This window comes from Asparagus officinalis, unplaced genomic scaffold, assembly GCF_001876935.1.
Source record: "Asparagus officinalis unplaced genomic scaffold, Aspof.V1 AsparagusV1_Un95, whole genome shotgun sequence".
NCBI classification, from domain to species: Eukaryota; Viridiplantae; Streptophyta; class Magnoliopsida; order Asparagales; family Asparagaceae; genus Asparagus; species Asparagus officinalis.
Genome location: NW_017972361.1, coordinates 101,100 through 124,145, shown reverse-complemented (window position 1 = coordinate 124,145; position 23,046 = coordinate 101,100). Strand labels below are relative to the sequence as shown.

General features: G+C 37.4%; 1 protein-coding gene across 1 annotated transcript; it reads left to right on the top strand.

Moving 5' to 3' along the window:
* The first annotated feature begins 1,191 nt into the window (after positions 1-1,191).
* Positions 1,192-22,709, top strand: LOC109827238 (mediator of RNA polymerase II transcription subunit 12-like). The gene is made up of 13 exons (XM_020394202.1): positions 1,192-1,365; positions 1,730-2,176; positions 4,087-4,146; positions 4,424-4,529; positions 10,059-10,130; positions 10,542-10,595; positions 10,714-10,821; positions 13,101-13,250; positions 13,350-13,646; positions 13,757-16,116; positions 16,493-19,066; positions 20,452-20,782; positions 21,839-22,709. Exons 2-13 carry the CDS (start codon positions 2,049-2,051, stop codon positions 22,271-22,273), a joined length of 6,675 nt encoding a protein of 2,224 aa, XP_020249791.1. The 5' UTR covers positions 1,192-1,365; positions 1,730-2,048; the 3' UTR covers positions 22,274-22,709.
* Positions 22,710-23,046: the final 337 nt, after the last annotated feature.

Sequence of the window (23,046 nt, the reverse complement as noted above, 5' to 3'; positions counted from 1 at the left end):
AGCCCCAATATTGATGCTTAGCCTTATTTCACCAGCATCACCAACTTTTTTCCTGAAAATAAAATCAAACGTTCAAGTTAAATTAGACTTAGCGTGAACTGAAATTAGACCTAACACGAACGAGCTTTTAATAGAACCAACACAAACTGTTATAATAGAATTAAGATGAACTCCAATTAGAACTAACATGGACTGTTATGCACTGTTCTAGACCTAGCACTTAACTTGAAAATGGAATTAACATGAACCTCAGTTTAGATAACCTAGCACTTACTGCTTTTTGGGGTTGGATTCGTTGGAACTAGCCGTTGTTCTTCTTCTTTTCCGGCCTCGCCATTCTACTGCACCCCTTCGCATGACCAAAAGGGCTTTCGACGCTTCCTCTGTGGTGCCAATCCCAGATGATTCACGAAGTGCGACCGAAGACTGTGATCTGGCTTCGTCTATGTCCTGCCGTTCACCACGATGAACGACTTCGAAATCGTTAACGGATGTTTCCTTGGACGACATTTTCACGGCGAAAACCCTAACCAAGATTGCAAACCGGCGATTTTTTGGAGTTTGAGAATTTCGGTGGCTTCTCAGCGGTAGAAGAGAGAGGGTACTTGAGTGGGGGAGGGGGCGCAATTACCGAGTTCAATCAAATCAAAGGGTGATTTTGTAACTTCACTGTGTTTTTCTCTACTTTGGGGGCTTAACTCAAATACGATGTGTATCTGGCGCTGAATCACATGGCCCAAAATTCAGAGGGCAGGTCACATGTGTTTCCAATATTTGGGGGCATCGACACAATTTTCCTTACTATTTTTGATAACTAACAATAATATTATTTTTCAAACATAATAACAGTAAATATCGATAAATTGGTAAATTTAAAAGAATAGCTACAAATTTAATTAATCATATTTATATTCAAAATACTCCCTTCTCAACATTTCTCATCCGCCTCATCCAAAACGCACCCACCCTCCACCCTTTGGCTTTAAGTTCGGTTCCTTCCCTTTAATTAACTGCCCACCCCCAACTTCTCTAATCCCTAAAATACCCCGAATCCAACAAGAATCTCTCGAAACTCTATACGCCGTCTTACCGTCATTGAACGAAGTTCGAGGGGCAAGAAAGGAAAAACCCCTGACAGGTTTTATCCCTACGCTAGATCCCTTCGTTCCCTTCGACTACGAAAGCCCAAAAGCCTCGCTTGCGCACTCAAAAACTCAAAAAGATTTTTAATTTAGTTTAATTTCATCCTATTATTATCGTCGTCATCATCATCAAGGCAAAAAAGAGTCAAACGCTTTGCTTTCTCTCTTCTCGCCGTCTCCCGATTTCTCTCTCTTGCTTTCTTTCTCTCTCTATCTGCTAAAGGTACGCCCTTTCTCCCTCTAGGGTTTCCTGATTCTGCGAATTTGGGAACCCTAACTTCACTTTTCTTGTAATACATCTGCTCGTCGAAATTTTGATGCCCTAGCTTTTATGTCAAATTTTTATTTGGATTTTTGACACCTTAAACCCTTGCTCCGGTCTTGATCTCGGTGATTGGGCTTTCAAATTTAGACCTCATCATGGCTTACGGTTTATGCCAAGAAGCGTTCTTTTATTGATTTGAACTGTTGACCGTTCTGGATCATGGGGATTTGCGTATTTATTTGCATGTTTTTAAGTAATTGATATCGGTAGTTTGTTGTAAAGTTGGTTGGTGATTCAAATTTGGTTTATGAAAATTGTGCAGAGTTTGGTGGCAAGCTTGTAAATTTGTACTAGTTATTTATTTGGGAGTTGAATAAAGTTGGAATAGAGTTGGTTGGTTAAGTTCGTGTAAGGGACTGGTAGCAGAAGTATTGGGAGCTTACTTGTGAGCTGTGTAATTACACCATTGAGCTTTGATTCCGGGAGCTTTGGTATTATTAAGCCTGCTGTGATTAGACTAGAGATACGTTTTTTGGGGACTTATGTTGGTAACTGCTTCAACGGCTCATGGTCAGTGATAGTTCACAGAGTAACTTGCAATGGTATGGTTAGAGGCATTATGCCGGATATTGTAGGGAGAAATGCAAAGGTATCCTGCTACCAGCTTTGGCAGTGGAGTCAGTAACAATACAGTTGGTGGGGCATCTTCTAGGGAAAATGCAAGGGTAGACTCAGGCTTTTCGACATCAAACTTCTCTTTGAATTCCAGGTAACTGTTGTTTATTTATGTTCTCACTTTTATTTGATAGTGATTTTCCCTCAAAAACATAAGGCTTTCCCATGGGAAAACAATTTTCAGTATCTTCTTTATGGATGTGTTATCAAGCTGAAGGGAAAATGCGTAGTTTGCTTGAATAGATAAGATATGTAGCTAGCTTCTTTCATTTTTTGTTTTGAGAAGAAGCTTCTATCGTTTTGTTGTACATATATAATATGTTTGCTGTAGGTTAATTTCTACACGAGTATTATCTTTTCAAATTCGCTAGTTCTTAATACTCTGAACATCTGTCCTTTTATTGGGACAAGTGCAAGCAAATAGCTCATATGGGATCATAATTAGCCTAAAAGTCTCATGGGAGAGTTTTCCTTTTTGAAGGGCAGGGTCACATGAACTGGGACAGTGGAAGAAATGACACCATTTATGAGCAATCTCTCTCTCTCTCTCTCTGATCCAACTCGTTCAGCGACCTTAAGATAGTTTGCGTCCTTCTGAAGTTTCACTGTTACTAAAATAGTGGGTGGGACAATAAAATGGGAGAAGTTAAACAGCTGTAGTAGAGAAATAAGCTCAAGGGTAATGCATGTGAGAACCATGCTAATGAGTGAAGGGAATGGAAACAAGTGATGACGTTGGCAAAACCTCATTAAGTTTAAAATATATGCCTACTATCATTTCAAATCTAAATTCTTTGAAATAATGAGTTTGTAAATATCAATCTATGTCACCGGGGGTACTTCCAATCTGAAGCTGTATTCGTACCCGACCCGTATTGTACCCAAACTCTTTGGACACTCATTGCATATATGCATACACTTAGTCGAACATGTACTCACTTATACAATACATGTTCTAATTTAGATCACTTATTATACATTTTTGGACATATACCCTACACTTTAAATCCACTTCTTGAAACTCGTTGGACATAGGTTAGGTTTCGAATTATGATTTTGAAGGCTCGCTTGGATGTCTTGTTCAAAAAATAGTGATTTTCCAAATTAAAATCCACAATAATAAAAGAAATATAAAAAATATGATAGGAATTTTAATTTTCATTCTTGTTCTCATAGAGGTTATTAATTCCAATATACAATATATGTGTGTATGAATATTTATATAGTTGTGTCATTGTACCCTACCTTTTACTTTGCCATGTCCCGTATTCGTACCCATTACCTGTAACCGTACCCATGCAACATAGAGAGGGAGGGAGGGAGATAAATTAAAAGCTGCAGAAGATTTCCTTAGAAGACCCTGATTGACTGAAATTGAGACAAACAAATCCCATTTCAGTTCCTATGATGCGCAAATTCCATCATTCTCTTTGCTTTATGACCTCAAACAGTTTACTCCATTTGTCACACTTTCACATTTACTTCTTGCAGAGGATTATACTCCTGTTTTGTTCTTAACTTTATTTATCCAAAAACGTTGAATTTGGGAGTTATCCATGGTTTTTATTTGGCGTAACTCGAAGGAAGTGGGTAATTACTGAATATGGTTATTTCATTTAGATTTAAGGGCAGATAGTACGAGTTAATTGCTTGGGCAGTTGAGCTCCATAAATTTCCTCCCTTATGCAATTTCTTAGGGGGTGTTCTGAATTAAAAGTTAAATACCATCTTTTAAACTGCTTGTGCAGTGGTCATCGGCTATTTTCGTGACTTAGAGAGCACATGCAGAAATTGTACAGCACATGAGTTTTGCTCTTTGAACTTTGTGTTTGAGGCAAGCTTGTCGATCACATGTCTACTAGTACTACTGTACACAATATCTGGAAGAAGTGTGTTTTATTCATGATATATTATTTAAAGAAAACCTTTACTTCTCAGCATCACAGTATTTATTCTGGTAGTTGTTGATTTCAATTCTTACAAATATTGAACTCTCTTTTGCAGGCGATCATCACCATTAATACCATACAAGCTTAGATGTGATAAAGAACCTCTTAATAATCGGTAAACTGTTATACTTGAATGTTTCTGACTGGAGGATAAGCATTACTCTATTTCTTTTAAGTGGGAAATATTAATCTCTTAACAGGGACAATCCTTCATGTATGTTTCTGAATGAAAAGTTAAATACCATTTTTTGGTTATTTTAAATGCCCTTTTCCGTTTTCTTTTTCCTAAATATGGTATTAGGAAATGATGTTTTTTATGTTATTTTTACTCAAATCTTGGAATGTTTTGATACAGCTTTAATCCCTGTGTCCCCCTTTTCTTTTGGTTCTAGACTTGGGCCACCTGATTTCCATCCACAGACTCCACACTGCCCAGAAGAGACTCTAACTAGGGAATATCTTCAATCTGGATACAAGGGAACTGTTGAGGGAATCGAGGTTTGTTTTTTTGTGTTCTTTGTTTGTTTAACTCATGTGGGTTTTGACCATTCTCTTGAGCTTGACTTTTGTTCTGGCCTCGATAATTTGACATGCCCTTTCAAATATATTGAATCAAATGTCCTTTTTTTTGAAACTGGTTTGATTGGGGATTTTAGAATGTTTATTAGTATTTTCATTTGTAGAAGCGTATTATGTTTTTGTTGCTGCTGCTGCTGCAATATGTTGTCTCCACCTCAGTTTGCAGTAGAATAGTTGTTTATGCAAAAATATTTGTTTACTTGAAAAGTAGAAAGTTATGATTCCTTCGGGTTTACATGACTTTTGTCTCATGTTAATGATTGCCAATGAAAAACTTAATTTTTTGTAGAACTGAGTTAGTGATATCTTTGTTACAGTTTATATAGAAATCTTTCTTTAGTTATCTCTCATTTAAGAGCCAAAAAAAGCACCGACTTATTTTTGTCATTTATTTCTGTCTCTCTTCTTCTAAAAAATGAATATATTCTTTTCAACATTGACAAAAATCATGCACTGAGATGCCGACGTTTGTTATATTCTCTTCTATTGGAATACAACCATATATTTGTCTCCTACTTGGTTATAGATACATGCAAAGGTAAGCTCGTTTTTTGGATTTCCTGCTGGAACTATAAACTAGTCATGGTCAAGTATGCAAGGAATAGAATCAAATTGGCTAAAAGAACTGCATAATATCATCTTGGAAAATGCAATTTTGTGCTAAAATGAAGTATACTAGACTTAAGGAGTTAAGTACTCTTCTCACCTAGTATGCATGGTGTGTACAGCTACCCGTAACTAAGACTTAAGTTAATCCTCTTTTCTCCTAACTGGTGTAGTCTACACGACTGGAACATTCTTTCGTTTTCCATCCTTTTTATTCAGCTCACTGCCTAAAGGTGGTTTCAACTTAGTTTGCATGTTATGATCGAGGCACAAAACTATCATCATCATATTAACTAGAAATTATGATTGCTTTTTTTTTTTCAATGTTTTGAAAGAAACTGCAAACTTCAATTCTCTGAAATTCAGTGTACAGTTATGTTTAATATAGAGAACTAAACATGCTGATGCTCTTATAGGATATTTGATTTGGTTCTCCCTCCTTTGAATTTCGTACTTTTTGGCCATTATTGGTTTGCAAAGAATGAAAGAAGTTCTCCCTACATAATCTTACATCTGTTGTATCATAGCAAATGCGGAACCTTTTAAGATCATTCCATCAGGACTTATATTTGATCTCTAGGTACGAATTACCCTAATAGTGAATTGTTTAATCTGTGGCTCTGAATTATAATTTTCTTGTTTCCCCAAATCAATCTGATTAACAACTTGTTATCTATAAATCTGTGGCTATCTTAGTCCTCATTTCTACAAGTTTAATTTCATTTTTTCCACGAGTCACGAGCATATTAAAATAGGAGCATGCTTGGAGAAATTTACCACCCTTTTCCATATCAGCACAACTAGCTGATTTCATAGGAAATTAAGAAAAAGTTGGGAGTGTTACGATAAAACATACTATTTATTTTAATAATTTTTGTTAAATTTTAGTACTCTTAGTTGAAACATATTTCAGAATTGGTAACAGATCACTTCCTTTAATAAATTGGTACTTTTACACAGAAGTATTGTGATACATGTGAGTTTTTTTCTTCAGATTCTTTACTTAAAAACCCTTATTTAAAATCTTTGTAACGTTCGCTTTGTGTCACTACTAGCATAGTTGATTTTAATATTAAGGATAGTATTTTGTGAACAATGGCTTTCATGTTTTGGATTAGAAATTAGGAAAAGTTCTCAGCAAAGCACATATGAACAGGAGTAGAAATGAAGGTAGGTCCCAACAGATTTATTGAAGTAAATAGTCGCAATCGTTTTCAAACTACTATAGTTGCAAAATGCGCAACGTCTCTTGCAAGGTCGAAGGAATGTGTACCTGCAAAATAAGTCTCATTATGCAAGGAGTAACTAGTAAGAAAATGCAACTGTAAACGAACTATTGAGCATGTATATATAATAAAAATAAGGAAATACCAACTATCAAATAAGGAAAGAGGGAGATGGTTGTCTAATCCATTTCATTAGTAAATCAAAACAAGATAATTTGTAATGTGTATTTATATTATGGGGATCTTATAAAAAGGGAGTTCTGAAGAAACGTATTTTAATACCGACTTAATGAAAAATCACGTGAAAACTATAAAATTCGAAATCACAAATTTTTATCTCTAATTTTTGGAATTTATTTGCAATGCTTTGGTAAAGTTCCGGAGAGAGGTACTACAATTAACCAGATAGAATATTTAGATGGTATATCGTAAAAATGTAAGGTGCTTTTAACTTTGGATACACAGCTTGAATCTGCCTGGAATCTTCGTGAAGGAGTTCACATACAGAAATTGCGTGGCATGTTAATTCGTCATGTTAGGACGCTTTGATCCTGCATTAGATTTTAATTGCTGCCTGTCAGCACCAACTTGACTGCAATACGTACCAATATCTGCAACCTACTTTTCATACAGGCACCCTCTACTTACTACCTATTTCGTATTCTGGTAAATTATTCCATTGTGAGCGCTGAAGTGACATATAAATCAACCTAGCTATGGAAGTTAGGCTCTGTACTGAATGTGGTTTAGTCCCTGCTCACCCTGTGATTGTTGATAAAAGGTGATTGTATCAATGTGTGTAACAGTTAAATGAAAATGTTATCTTTCTAAATGATTGTATGTGTAACAGTTAAAAAATTAAAATGTTATATGTCTAAATGATTGTATATGAGTGTCATGGAAGCATCCCTTCAGCATTATATTTCTAAATGATTGTATATGAGTGTCATGGGAGCACCACTTCACCTTTATATTTCTAAATGATCATATATGAGTGTCATGGGAGCGTCACTTCGGCTTTGCTCTTGTTTTCAGTTCTCCTATATGGTTAAGCTGCTTTTTGATCCTTTCGTACAAAGTTCACAGACTTAGAGGGACCATACCCCATATTAATTTTATTAATTGACAAAGTTCACTTATGCAGGCAGCACTTAGTTAATGTTCTTTTTTTCTGTTTCCCTAGAAACCACCTTAAAAATGGAGCAATTCTATAGGAATTAGGAACTACCTATGAATTTCAGTTTATACACAAACCGCTTTTAATTCGGGCTTGTGTTTCAATCAACTGCCTCTAAGGGGGGTTATTCATTGGGGTAATTTTGGAGATAATGGGTAAAATTGTTCCAATGGGTAATTTTACCCAATGGGATAATTTGAGTGGGATAAAGTGGGGTAAAATGGGATAATGGGACAATTTGAGTGGGACAATTTGTATGACATCTTTTTATAATATTATATTTATAGCTCATTAAGTTCAAGTTTAACTTGATATAACAATTATAAATAATAGTATTACATATTTATAACTCAATTGTATTACATATTTTAATTCTATGATCCCAAAATCTTCTGCAAAAATGTTCAAACATACAACCCCAAAATTTTCTGCAAAAATGTCGTAGCACAAACCAACTCCTCCTCACTACATTCCAACATTACTCAATTAAAATTGGTAAATTTTAGGTAGCAAAGTGTCAATAAAATTACTTGACAGATGTTAAAATTTTGCATCGACAAAGAGGGCAATCAACCGAAATACACCAACCAGTGATCAACACAAGCTCCATGAAACCCATGACTAGCTACATTTCATTCAACACTCTCGCTTCCTCATCAACAGCAGAAGGATTCTCAGTAAATAGAAGAAAACGTCGTCGGATTTTGCTCCTTAGCTTCCTGCTCAATCTCTCTTTGTTGATGCAGGGCTTTTTTCATAATCTTAAGAGCGCAGATTCGACGAAATCAGCTGGAAAAGCAAAAAAAAGTAAAACTTTAACTAACAATTTAGATAAAAGGGATGATGATCAAAGGGATTAAGAGCTCAGATTCGATTTACCTTCTCACCTACTTGGTGAAGCTTTGGATCGCGAGAGCGCTTTTTGGAGACGGATTCATTGTCGGCGGCGGATGGCCTGCTTGAGGCAGAGGGCGACGAGGGAGGAGAAGAGGAAGGAGGAGAAGGAGAAGACGTGGAGGGAGACCATGGGTGGAGGGGAGGCGGAGCAGGCAGAGGGGGCCGCGGAGGGGTCGGAGAGGTTCCTGTTTTGGGCTTCTGGTGATGCCGTCGAGGGTGAAGAGGGAGTTTACGTTGGTGATGCCGTTGAGGGCGGTGATACGAGACGGAAGTGGGGAATTTGTCCCCCTCTCTTGTTCCAGGAAGCAATATGGGGTAAAATTTTGGGGGTGGGGCTGAGGGGGGTTATATAGCTGGGGTAATTTTGGGGGAAGTGGGGAATTTGTCCCCAAATTATCCCCACAAACCAATAACACCAATCAAGTGAATCCAGCCACAATTATCCCAATGAATAACACCAAAAAGTGGTGTTCCAACTTTTATCCCATTATCCCCAAAATTACCCCAATGAATAACCCCCCCTAAGTCAACATTTTCACTAAAAATCTAAAAATATCCTTAAAAAACTCACATTCAAAGCACATGACTCGTTATGTTAGTGTTTAGGTCTAGTTAGGATACAAGTCAGTAACATGGACATTGAACGCCAATTTTTTAATTGAACGCCAACTTTCTAAATTAATTTTGCTTTTTTAGTGAAATTTGGGAGGTGGCTGATTGCAACACAAACCCACTTTAAATGTAGTTTATAAATTGAAATTCGGAGGTGGTTCCTGTAGAATTACCTATTTTTAAGATGGTTTCTGTGAAAAAACCCATTTTCTTTGTACATGGAACTTAGTATTGCACTTACCAGTATACTCCTTTTCCCCCCTCTCATTTTACTACTGTCAAAACAAGGTCATTGGTCTTTGTCGAATAACTTACATTCTATTGTTCAAAATTATTGGACTGTAATTATAAATTATTTTCCAATCCTTTGAAGTATTTTTGAAGCTACTTTTTGGAGAAGCATAGTGCAATAATGTATTTATCATTGTATTAACATAAGTCTTATCTCTGATTGAGAATCGAAATACTGAATTGGGAGATGAATTTGAAATCTAAACTTATAAACCAACATAATGTAAAATATATCTTTACAATAAAATCCTAAAGTACACTTAGTTAATTATAATAAAAGGCTAATTACTGTCCGATCATATTTCTTATTTATTAAAACGAGTTTCGCTTATGCACAAGTATAGAGTATATCAGAACTTTGTTCTTAGTTCAGATTACAAAATACAAGTGTAGAAATGACCATACTCTGATTTGGTCAAGGAAGCTGAAAATCATGTGATGGTTTGTTTCTATTTTTAAATTTTTGAATTTTTCTGATAATTAATATTTCCTTTTCATTTTATAGTTTTATAATCCTCATTTTGTCTAGAATTGTATTTCTGTAGAATATATCCTTCAAGTTATATGTTTTCTTCAAGCCCTCTGCGCTTCCTTGGAGTCCTTTCAATCTAACTATTCCCTTCTTCTTGGATGCATTAGGAAGCTAGAGAGATCGTACTGACCCAGGCTACACATTTCTCAAATTCTGAGGTCATCTTAAAATGCAAAGAGGTACTTGACTGATAGAATCTGTTTATCTTGGTTGCTTTTTACAGTCTCTGAAATGCCTAATGTGTTCTTAGAAGAAGCAGTTCTTTAACTCATGCACCATTTTTGCAATGTTTTAATATTCAAGCACTGCTATTTTTGATGATGTAAAAATATCAGTTCTATTTTCATGTCTTGAAAGAAGTTCGTCGGTAATGCCACTGTTTCATCCTTCAAGCAGTAAATGTTATCTGATCTTTTTTTGTTGGGGTTGAAATTTACTTCTTCTGCCTCAGTTTTTATAGTGAAATAACTTGTTTGAGTGAAGAGAATGAGATGAAACTGCAGTCAATAGCTCTTAGTAGACTGGCTTACTCAAGATTGGCATGTGAAGGTTCAGTAGTAACATGTAAAGCTTATGTGTTTCCTCTTCAGGCAATTCGGAAACGTCTCAGACTTATCAATGAATCTCGTGCTCAGAAGCGAAAGGTTGGTTCTCTGATATATTTTTATAGTCCATAATAATTTGTTTGATTCATGTGAATGCACTCATTCGAGTTTTAGCAACTACCAGTTGTGTTAGAAACTTAGATTTGACATGTAACAGGCTGGCCAGGTTTATGGAGTGCCTCTTTCCGGTCCATTACTGATAAAGCCAAGTGTTTTCCCCGATCAAAGGCCATGTGGTGAAGATTTTCGTAGAAAATGGATAGAGGTTTGTGATAGAGAACATCACTTAAATTTTTTTTTAAAATGCACATGCTGCAGTGAATATCTAAAATTTTATCCACTGACCATCCATTCATTTGGACTATATGGTTTTACATTTTAATTTATTCCTGGTTATCTAGAACTTGCGTTAGTTAAAATGAGTAAGACCGTTTGTTTTTTTCTATGCATGATGCATAATATTGTGATAGTTATTGAAATGTTACACACAGCTTAGAAATGAACTAAGATTTGCATACTCTTAGACAGGATCATGAGTGTTATATTCAGTGTATACATAGCGTGTGATTATATGCGTGTTCCTCTGTAATTATATGCAAGTGGATCTCTCTATAGTGAAGCCTGTTTCTATGTTGGAACACTGCACTTATTGCAGTTACATTGTGATTGCACATGCTACTACTTTTCATTGTGCCTGTGTTTCTTGGTGTATATTTCTTGGTCAACATGTGTATGTTGGTATATGTTCTTAGCATATAAATCTATCTTAGCATATAAATCTATCTGCTCTTTTGTTTGGCCTGTGTATGAAGTCACCTTTAGTCACTAAAAAAGACGAACTATTTCGTTAATTGGTTACATAATGTCATAATTAAAAAAGTATAGAAACATGCTTTTCATGTTCTTCCTTTAGCAAAACGCAAAATAAGCTACAAAAGTAGCAATGTAAAAATAAATGGCAGCCATTGATGAATACATTTGCGGTCATACATGGATGGTCACGAAACTCTGGGACATGTCCTACTTATGACAGGAAACCTTGGAGGGATAGTTACTGTAAGTTAATGTCATTTCATTTGTCTTTTCGCTTGTGTAGTTGATGAATGGTTTTTTTGGTGCGATCATGTTTGAAACCTTATCCATTAGCATAGGGTCAGTATAAGGCAAAACTGTCGTGAACTATGTGCATATGGCTCTGTCAACACCTTACATGAGGCCTTCAGTCTGTTGGAATGAGGAAACTATGAATAAGGAGGGGCTTCCTGTAAATCCTGAAAGATCACTTGGTAGGTAGGTAATCTTCCATTTTGGGTAGTGCAGTGTGAGCTACTTGGCATGCGCTATGTACTCATAGGTGGATAAAAGAGGCAATGGTCATAGGGGATATGGTGCCTGCTCAATTGCATTTAGCTTGTGAGGTTTGAAAGGTAAGTGAGTGGGACGAGGTGACATTTTTTTGTTGCTTGGAAGTATCAAAAGTTAGCAGCTCATGTTTCTCAGAGGGGGTTGTAATTACCTGTTTGCTGTGGAAGGTAGAGAAGTTCTTGCCAGGATTCAAATTGTGCTATCTTTAAGCTGGTATGGGGTTCTTCTGTCATATTACAACCATGGGCAAATGGAGGCCCTTTCTTTGCGCGTTATGGTATTAGAGAACCAAGAGCAGCGAGCGAACAAAGAAAGAGTTGTAGACTCATAATAAAGGGAACACTGATAGATTTTATGTAGGACTAGAAGTCAGCTTACATGTATGCACAACAAGCCAAGGAGAAAATTAGTTTGTGTGTATTTCAAACTCACAACAAGACAAAGAGAACTTGGTCAGAAGCTATTAAGAAATATATGATTGTGATGAACCTAATAAACTGAATGGAAGAACAGGATTCATGTAGCCAACCCCAAAATTTTTGGTTAAGGCTCTTGTTGTTTGTTATAGAATTGCTTCTGCTTGTCTGTCTGTATTTCCGTGTGTTGTTTCACAGATATAGATTCATATATTTTCCTATTGGTGTATTTAAAGGAAGTAAGTTTGTCTATGTCTGTATGTCCATGTGAATGCACCTCAAACATGTCCACTGGGTGAGGAAACCAGTGCCTGAAAGAGGGATGTATGTACATGTATATATGTATTATGCACTATTCTTAATCTTTTTGTATTTTATTATATATTGTTGTGGTGTTTCTTTAAATGTTTATTCAAGTGATTTTTTGTACTCCCATGTATTTCCTTATATGCACTTTGTGTGGATGTCCTATTAAAAATATGGCGTCTAAATACTCTTTGTTAATTGTTATTGATAATTTGGTCTCTCTCAAATGTACAATTTTAGTTAATAAATTAATTTCTGCATTATTCTCATCAGATTTATTGCTGGCCTTTAACTGTGCAATGAACTCATGGTTACAAATATAATAAGTATAATATGTGCATGTATTATATACATGTATAGCTATACTTTATATTCTATATTGATGCTTCTCTCACAAGTAAGAGGGTTTGTTTCCTAATTGCTTATATTAATCCTCATCATTAACTGGTTTTGCTAGGCTTTATCACAGCAGCATAAAAGATTGCATTCTTTGGCTGACCATGTCCCTCATGGTTATCGAAAGAAATCTCTCTTTGAAGTACTCATTCGTTATAACGTTCCATTACTAAAAGCTACATGGTTTATTAAAGTTACTTATCTTAATCAGGTAAGGTATCAGACCACAGAATTGGTCATTTTTTCTTTTGACAAGTTTTTTAGTTCCCTTCACCTATCTCAGGTTTAAGGCATTAAATTTTGTTACCAGGTTCGCCCTGCCACCACTAGTGTTTCATCTGGAACACCTGATAAAGCACAATTTGCTCGTAGTGAGTTGTGGACCAAGGATGTCATTGAGTACATGGGCCAGCTCTTGGATGATATTTTCCCAAAAGATGGTTTATCAGCACAGCACCGACCTGACTCAGCCTCTGCTATCTATGATGTTGAAGAGCCTTCCTTGCAGTTTAAATGGTGGTACATGGTTCGTCTTTTAAACTGGCATTATGCGGAAGGTCTTCTTCTTCCTTCTGTTATCATTGAATGGGTCCTTAATCAACTTCAGGTAATCGATCGCTTTCCCTATGCTTTAAAGAGAAGCGTTCTACTATTTCTTTATTTAATCAGCATCTGTTTGTCATATTTTAAAGTTTTCTTTCCCAAACCATGATTCAGGAAAAGGAGTCAGCTGAAGCTTTAGAGTTGCTTTTGCCTGTTGTATGTGATTTTATTGAGGGTATATCACTCTCACAGACTTATGTACGGACTTTCGTGGACATAGCTGTTCGATCCATTAATGATCTTTGTCCAGCTGGTTCGAGTTTATTAGATGATCCAAAAATTCCATCCCTCGCTTCAGCCTTGACCGAGATGCTTCATTATTTGATAATTGCTGTGCCTGATACCTTTGTGGCGTTGGATTGTTTTCAGATTCCGAGCTGTGTTTTTCCTGATATAAGGTTCAGAAATGCTTTGAAAAGGACGCCTGATCATGAAGATGATGATCACATAGACAAAGAAGATACTTATTTTCGATACTTATCCGTTGGGTATGTGATTTCCACTGTTCAGAAACGTGCTTCTAATTTTGCAAAGATCGTCAATCCTAGCTTTCATGGCCTCGGTGCAGCAAAAGTTATTCAGGTCTTAGATAAAGCTCTGTTGGTAGGAGATTTGAGGTCTGCTTACAGTTCTCTTTTCGGAGATTTGCCTGATGGGATTACTGAAGAACGATGGATGACAGAAGTTAGTCCATGTTTGCGGTCTTCGTTGAAGTGGATTGGGGCTGCTAGCTTGTCTCTTATTTGTTCTGTATTTTTCCTATGTGAGTGGGCAACATGTGATTATAGGGACTTTCGGACTTCCCCGCCTCATAAAATGAAGTTTACAGGTGGAAAGGATTTTGCACAAGCATACATGGCGGTGCTGCTCCTAAAGCTTAAAAAGGAAGAGATGCATAAGGCACTCGACTCTAAGAGTGCCAATGATATCAGTGACACATCTGTTTCTTTGCATGATAATGTTTTTGGTCAAGCTATACTAGAAACTGCTTCTGTTGGAAATCATATGAAGAACTCAGCTGATAGAAAGAGAAGCACAGATGTTTTCCAAAGTCCTGATCCATTGCATGATATTATTGTTTGTTGGCTGGATCAGCATGAGACTGGGAGGGGTTTCAGAAGTTTCAAGCGACTTCAAGTTCTTGTTGTTGAACTAATACGTAATGGCATCTTTTATCCTCAGGCTTACTTAAGGCAATTAATAGTCAGTGGAATTATGGATCAGAAGGAGACTTCATTTGACATGGAAAAACGACAAAGACATCAGCGAATTCTAAAGCAGCTGCCTGGGTCCTGTTTGCTTGATGTCCTAGAAGAATCCCAAACTGTAGAAGCTGGAGTGCTGTATGAGACTGCCCGTATTTACTCAAGTGAACGGAGACTTGCCCTTCACGGATTTCTCAGTGATTGTGCCAGTCATTCGAGCACTAGCATGAGTTTAGTTTTGCAAAACCAAAAGAACCTTTCAGCTTCTGTTAAAGATGGTACTACTTCATCTACTTTGTTCAAGTCGTGTAGAAAATCAAATGTTTCATCATCTTGTAAGCCTTCTAAAACAAAGAAGCAAGTTGCAGAATTAAAGGGCTTGATTTCAACTTTGTTTTGTCTGCCATATTCTTGTTCCATGCCAACTGAAGCCAATGCTGATGAATCTTTTGAGAGTATGAAAAGACCTTTGAGCTCTTTTGGCATCAAGGTTGAGGCTGAAGCTACCCCGGGTTGTGAGGAATGTAGGAAAGCCAAGAGACAAAAGTTAGGCGAAGACAGGAGTTCTTCCTATCAAGTGTTTTCTTCAAACCAGTCAGATGATGAGGATACTTGGTGGGTGCGAAAGGGGCCAAAATCCCAAGATCCATTTAAGGTTGATCCACCACTTAAGTTGGCCAAAAATGCCTCAAGAGGTAGACAGAAGATGGTGCGCAAAACTCAAAGTCTTGCACACTTGGCTGCTGCTAGGATTCAGAGTAGCCAAGGGGCATCTACTAGTCACATATGTGATAACAAAATAAGTTGCCCCTATCATAGATCTGGTACAGAGGGTGAAGTTCCTAGAGATATTGAGCAGAAAGCTCTACCTCTTGGTGAAATTGGGAAGTGTCTAAAACAGCTTAGGCTACTGGAAAAACGGTCAATTTCAACTTGGTTACTGACATTAATGAAACGCCTGCTGGAAGGAAATGATAAGTCTACTTCGAAGCAGAGTAATTACAGTGGTGCCTTCTCTGTTTCATCGGATGATAGGAATGCTGGACAGTGGAGACTTGGTGAAAATGAGCTGTCTGCCATCTTGTACATATTGGATATTTCCTGTGACTTGATTTTGGCCGTCAGGTTCATTTTATGGTTGTTGACAAAGATTGGTAGTTCACCAAGCAGTACGGTCTATATAGGAAGAACGGCCATGATCCTACCAAAAAGGAGGGAAGCCCATACCATTCAAGTTGCAGAGGCATTTCTATTATCAGCTCTTCAAAGGTATGTTTTCTCGATCCATTGGGTGTTAATTTATGCATATTGGTTGAAGGTCTTGTGAATCATTTTTATTTTACTTTCTTTACTTAATTTTTATAGCTATTTTATTATTTCTATACTTAACTATGCATTGTTTTCATTTTGTTTCTCCATCAAGGCAAACATATAACTTTCTTTCACATAGTTCTTAGGTCTCCTCCATTATTTGATATTCTTTGACATCATGACCTCATGGTAGTTCTGCAGTGCCATAAATATCCATTTTTTTGCTGATATTGTCATGTCATTAATCTACAAATTCGTCACCTTTAATGTTAACTTATCATTTATTGGCGCTAAAATTTAATATGATTTATCAGACATTTGATTTCCATTTCAGGTATGAGAACATAATTGTAGCAGCAGACCTTTTGCCAGAAGTTCTAGCCGCTGCAATGCATCGAACTGTTTCTATGATGGCCTCAAATGGAAGATCTATTACTTCAGCAGCTTTTACTTTTGCTCGAAATTTGCTCAACAAATACAGAGAAGTTGCTAGTGTAGTAAAATGGGAAAAGAAGTTTAGATCTACATGCGATCAAAGACTGCTTGCAGAACTTGATGCAGGACGGACGTTAGATGGGGATTTAGGATTTTCGTCTGGGGTCTCTGCTAGTATGAATGATTTTGATGATTATTTTCGTCAAAAGATGAGTGGAAGGACGTCACGAACTGTATCGATCATGAAACAAATAGTCCAAGGACATGTTGAGGAATCTGTTCACTATTTCTATGGAAAAGAGAGGAAGGTTTCAACTGGGGGAACTTCTAAAAGCCCTCCTGAAAAATGGGATGATGCTTATCAGGTAGCTCAAGACATTGTTCAAGGGCTAGTAGACTGCATTCGGCAAAATGGTGGTGCAACTCTGGAAGGGGATCCTTCCATAGTGGCCTCTGCTGTTTCTGCAATTATTAATAGTGTGGCACCAGCTGTATGTAAACTGTTAGATATGAGTACAAACAACTACCAAAATGTTTCATCTTCAATGAGTTCACGTAGTTTTGTTGGGCACATTCTACACATTCATATAGCTTCTCTGTGCTTGCTTAAAGATGCGCTTGGAGAACGTCTTGGCCGTATATTTGACCTAGCTTTGGCATCTGAAGCCTCTTCCATAGTTTCTGGAGCTTTTATTTCTGGAAAGGCTCATCGTAGTCAATTTCAATCTTCTCCTGAAACCCATGATATGAGTCCAAACCTTTCAAATGAAAATCTGAACAACTCTGGTAAGTTACATGCTGGAAAGACTACAAAAGCTGCTGCAGCTGTATCTGCTCTTGTTATTGGGGCGATTGTTCATGGAGTTGTTAGTCTCGACAGGATGATAGTCATTTTGAAGTTAAAGGAAGGCTTGGATGCCCTACATTTCATTAGAAGTACTAGGACCAGTTCAAATGGGATGCTACGTGGTGGTTTCAAACTTGAACATTGTGTTGAAGTATATGTACATTGGTTTCGGTTGCTTGTTGGTAATTGCAGAACTGTTTTTGATGGATTAGTCGCAGATATTGTGGGTGAACCTTACATCTTAGCTCTTTCAAGGATGCAGCGGATGCTTCCTCTCAGTTTGGTTTTTCCTCCTGCATATTCAGTATTTGCCATGGTCATTTGGAGACCATATGTTCTCAACAACAATACTGCAACCCGTGAAGACATCCAACTGTATCACAATTTATTCTTGGCCATTGGTGATGCTATCAGACACTATCCATTCCGAGATTTGTGTTTACGGAACTCTCAGGCCTTCTATGATCTTCTAACTAGTGACAGTGGGGACTCCGAGTTTGCTGCAATGCTTGAATTGCATAATCCTGACAAACACTTGAAAACATTGGCATTTGTTCCTCTTCGTGCAAGGTTGTTTTTAAATGCCATTATTGATTGTAAAATGCCTCCCTTTACTTTGTTAGAGGAAGATGGATCGTGGGTAACTAGGCCTATTGAAGCAAGAGAAACTGAGGGAAAACTTGTGGATAAGGTTGTGCATATTTTTGATGCGCTGCAGCCTGCAAAGTTTCATTGGCAGTGGATGGAGCTAAGGTTTCTTTTGAATGAGCAAGCTTTTATTGAAAAAGTTGAAACTAAGGACATGTCCTTTGTGGAGGCCATTCGATCATTATCTCCTAATGCTGAAAATTTTGCAATTTCTGAAAGTGAGAAGTTTTTATCTGAAATTGTTTTAACAAGAATACTTGTCAGACCTGATGCAGCACCACTCTATGCAGAAGTTGCCCGTCTACTTGGAAGATCATTGGAGGAGTCACTAGTAATGGATATAAAATGGATTTTAGCTGGTAGTGATGTTCTATCTGGACGCAAATCAATCAGGCAGCAACTTTTATCTGTTGCTCAGCGCAAAGGTCTTTCAACTAAAGCCCAGTTCTGGAAACCATGGGGCTGGTCAAGTTTTATGGCAGATGTTGCGGCAAATAAGGTTGATAGAAATAAACCAGAACCTGTTTCAATTGAAGAAGGAGAAGTTATAGATGAATCCATAAACGTCAAGAGGCCTGGAAAAATCAGCTCATCTTCACTTGATGCTGAAGGCAGCCAGCAGTATGTTACTGAGAAAGCACTGGCAGAACTAATATTTCCCTGTATAGATCGGAGCTCAAGTGACTTGCGCAATTCATTTGCTGCTGAGTTGATAAAGCAGATGAGTACCATTGACCAACAAATAACCATACTTGTGCATGGTGGCATTAAGCATGGCAACAATATCTCATCTGGTGTTGAAATTTCTTCCAACAAAGGCGGTAGTCGCAAGGGTATGCGTGGTGGAAGCCCTGGAATGGGTAGACGACCAACAGGAGTGGTTGATTGCTCTCCACCCTCCCCCGCAGCTCTTAAAGCATCTATGTGGTTGCGGTTGCAGTTCATTGTGAGACTTCTTCCTATTGTATACGCTGATAGGTAAGTTCATTTCTTTCTAAACATATTTTTGTTGTTCCTTGTTGAACATGCTGAATAGCACACTCAGCTTTATGTCTTCCTACCTGAGCGCTTATGTGCGTACCAGACTTATTTTTCTTTTCTGATCTTTGGTTGCTCTGAACAATCGCCTTATATGCTAATTTCCATTTATTGATATTATTTCTAAATAATATGAGAGTCCTCTTCATGCTTGGTGACCATAGGCTTTAGGATTAATTGATGGATATAGAAAAATTTTGCTTGGATTCTTTGTTCATAATTCCAGATTGGTTTTGAAGCTTAAAGCAATAAGAATAGCTAAAGAGTGAACCACAATGCGAAAATTCAAAATCTGACTAAGTGGTGGTTGTCATATATGGATGACTCAAATGTAGTCACAAGTGGAGGAAGTAATCTTCAATGACATAATAATCATAAATCCATGGTTTCCATGTTGTTGAGCTTAAAGTCTAAAGAATATGCTGCTATACATGATATAACTTCGTGGTTTCCATCTCATTGGACTTATAAGTCTACAGAATATGCTGCTCTACACAGCATGTATTTAGCACATATATTGCTGCAGAACCTGCAATGTTTTCCATGGGCATTAGCCTTCTCTTTTTGACTGATAAAGTTATTCTGCTAGAATAGATTAAATTAATTTACTTATCCAGGTTCCTTTGTTAATGAAATCATTATCTATGTTGTAATTGTATTGAAGTTACCTGCAGTTTATGTATCCTATAAAGCCAATAGGCACAGCCACCTCTAACCTAAGAGTTACGGGCATAGTTCAGTACATAGACACTAATTTTAAAAGGCTATACATGAAAGAACAACAAGATGCTGGTGTCTGACGCATGTGCCTGGCCTAGGACTTCCCTACATGGCAGTGACCATCCTAATCTTTCGATCGTCTCCCCAATCTTCGCTGTTTTCCCTTAAGTATTCTTTGTTTTTCCTTGTTGGCGATTGAATTCCTTTTTGTGTTCGTGTGGTTTGATGGGGTTGGAGATACATGGTTAATCATAGCAACTAGTAGACAAACCAAGATAAGTATATTGGCTGTTGCATATGTTATAGCTTTGAGTGGATTTGTGGAGCAAAATGATCTATGGAGTAGTGTGGACCTAACATATTATCTTTCACAAGTACTCAGATCCTTGGACATTTGTAGGTTTCTGCAGTATGACCTGGATCTCTTCTAGTTAGGAATTCAAATTTGAGATTAACTCTAATTGGTTTAACTGATGAGTGTCAAGTTATTTTATCATCTTTTGACTATCCTTTTCATTCATTAGTTAGCATGCACTGTTTATTCAGTAATTGGGTTGTAATTTTTCTCCTCAACAGTTCTCAATATTTTTCGATGTATTTTACAGGGAACCCTCTCCAAGAAACATGAGGCACACACTTGCCTCTATTATACTCCGGTTTCTTGGAAGCCGTTTCATTCATGAGGATGCAGACCTATCTCTTTCTACGATGGCTATTTCTCGTAAGAAGAGGGAATCACAGTGTAATGCAGGAGCTTTTACAGTTGCCTTGGATCATTCTGGTCTCAACCTCTTTGACATGCTTTTATCTGTTCTACATGGTTTGCTTGGAAGCTGCAAACCTAGTTGGTTGAAGCCCAAGTCATCCTCCAAGTCGACTGTCAAATCTCCTCGAGATTTGTCTGCTTTCGATCGCGAGTTAGCAGAGAGCTTGCAGGTTGGTTTTAAGTGCATTTGCTATTTTTTCTTAGCAGAGAGCTTGCAGCTTGGTTTTAAGTGCATTTGCTATTTTTTTCTTGCTGTATTACAGTAGTGTTTTCCTTTCTAACTGGTCATAATACTTGCTTAAAAGATATTAACACACACGAATTAAATGCCCACTTGGTATTTGGTAATGGTTAAGAGTATTAAGAGATGCTAAGTATGCAAAAAAATTTGCTTTATGGGATTAGAAAATTCTCAAAATATGTAGGATTAACATTCTGGCATAGAACTCACAAGATTTTGCAGACATAACTGTTTTCTGAGTTCGACATCTTCCTGACAGGGTTACTGCAGGCAGGGAATTCTTTTTCCCGTCCTTCAAGTACCTCTCTCATTCTATTATCTTCACCTCCATGTTATTGATCAAATGGTCCCCATTGTTTAATTTAGGAGTTGGTTAAACATTTTCATGTAATTGGTGGAAAGGAATTGAAAGCCGTCACACACAACCCACCAGAGCCACCACCAAAAAAAAGAAAAAAAACTGACACCCAAAAAGAATAAAGGAAAAAAAAATGAAGAAGACCGGAAGGACAAACTTCACCCTACCCGCATGAAAATAAATTGCAAAAAGAGAAACATACAAAAAAGGGGACACATACAACAGGAAAGACAAGCTTAACACACCGCCATACCGGTTAATGAATGGTCTTTACAGCATATTTTTTGTTAGGTGGAACTGAACCATTCGTGCTTGCATGAACCTAACCTGAAAATTATTGGTAAATTATGGGTTGGATAACTTTAGGATCTTTGACAATTCATGTGCCTGGGATTGTGGTTCTTCAACCCCACTGGAACTGTAGGCCTAACCCAGAAACAAGCTTTGCCTTGCATTTTGTGTAAGGCCTGGCTAGTGTGATACAAAATCTATATTCCATATATGTCCTATCAAGTTATACACCACGATTGTTTCTTTCTTCAATTGTCATCCATGCAATTTCCCATTAGCATTATTTTTATATTCATGACAGCAGTAAAGTTGACGCATTTGTGATTTCTTCTGCAGACTGAATTGGACCGTATGGAGCTTCCTATTACAGTAAGGAGGCGTCTTCAGGCTGCCATGCCAATTTTACCTCCTTCTGTCCCTTTCTCTTTTTCTTGCCAACCTCCAACACTGTCTGCAACAATCCCTTCTTCACTGAATCCCTGCATACCAGCTCCTTCCGCTATAACCCCAAGATTAGTCCATACACGCCCTTCCGCCAACTTATCTGCCAAAAACAAGGCATTAGCTTCGATGGACTCGGAAATGGAAATTGATCCATGGACTTTGCTTGAAGAAGGTACAGTGTCTGCTTCTGCCTCTAATAGCAGCAGCAATATGGGTACTGTTAATGGAGATCATGCCAATCTCAAGGCCTGCAGCTGGCTTAAAGGTGCTGTGAGAGTGAGGAGAACAGATCTCACATATGTTGGAACATTGGATGACGATAGCTAACCCCTTTTCTTTTGTACAATTATTTTGGCGGTGGAAGACTTAGCAGCAAGCAGCCTCATAGGTCCAGTACTCCTGAGCTTGGTAAAGAAATTTTTTCAAGGGCGGAATGTAATATATATACTATATATATATATATATATATATATATATATATATATATATATATATATATATATATATATACTGAAAATGAGAATGAAAGCCGCTGTTGTTCTCAGCTGACCGGTTTGTGCAGGGCCAGGTAAACTAACACATAGAAGCTGTGCCCATTTTGCTGCCATTCTTTTGCCAAGGCTGTTGTATATATTAGAGTTAATTATTTTTTTCCCCTCAATTCATCTTAGAAATAGTCTGTAGCTCTTTCAAGCAGCCTCATTTTATATCATGAATGATGATGTACCATTTTGATAAAAAAAAGGTGGCCTTTGGTGTTTCAGTAGAGGTTGGAAAAAGACTGGTGATTTAATGCACAAAACGGATGGTGCAATTCCATCCCCTACGAAATTAGCGTGACCACGGGGAATTGTATCGTTAGTTCAGTTGATTAACTGTAGCCAATTCAAATTAGGGTTTCTATGTTGCCCTGGTCCCTTGTAGGGTATGCAATCATCTTTATATTTAGGAACACCTTTATTGTTTGCTCTAATAGATCCTTGGACCTCCTGCGGTGTAGGTACACGGTCATCTTTATATTTAGTTCCTTGTGGTTTCAAGCTTCACTGTAAATGGGTTGGACATGTTTTGGTTTGGCATGTATGAAAAGCCATTTTCTT

What these genes read in the sequence shown, in the direction of transcription:
- LOC109827238 (XM_020394202.1), top strand. Translation starts at nt 2,049, where the DNA reads ATGCAAAGGTATCCTGCTACCAGCTTTGGCAGTGGAGTCAGTAACAAT. An exon ending in TCATCTTAAAATGCAAAGAG is followed by an intron (nt 10,131 to 10,541) that starts GTACTTGACTGA and finishes TTTCCTCTTCAG; the next exon opens with GCAATTCGGAAACGTCTCAG. An exon ending in CCTATTGTATACGCTGATAG is followed by an intron (nt 19,067 to 20,451) that starts GTAAGTTCATTT and finishes TGTATTTTACAG; the next exon opens with GGAACCCTCTCCAAGAAACA.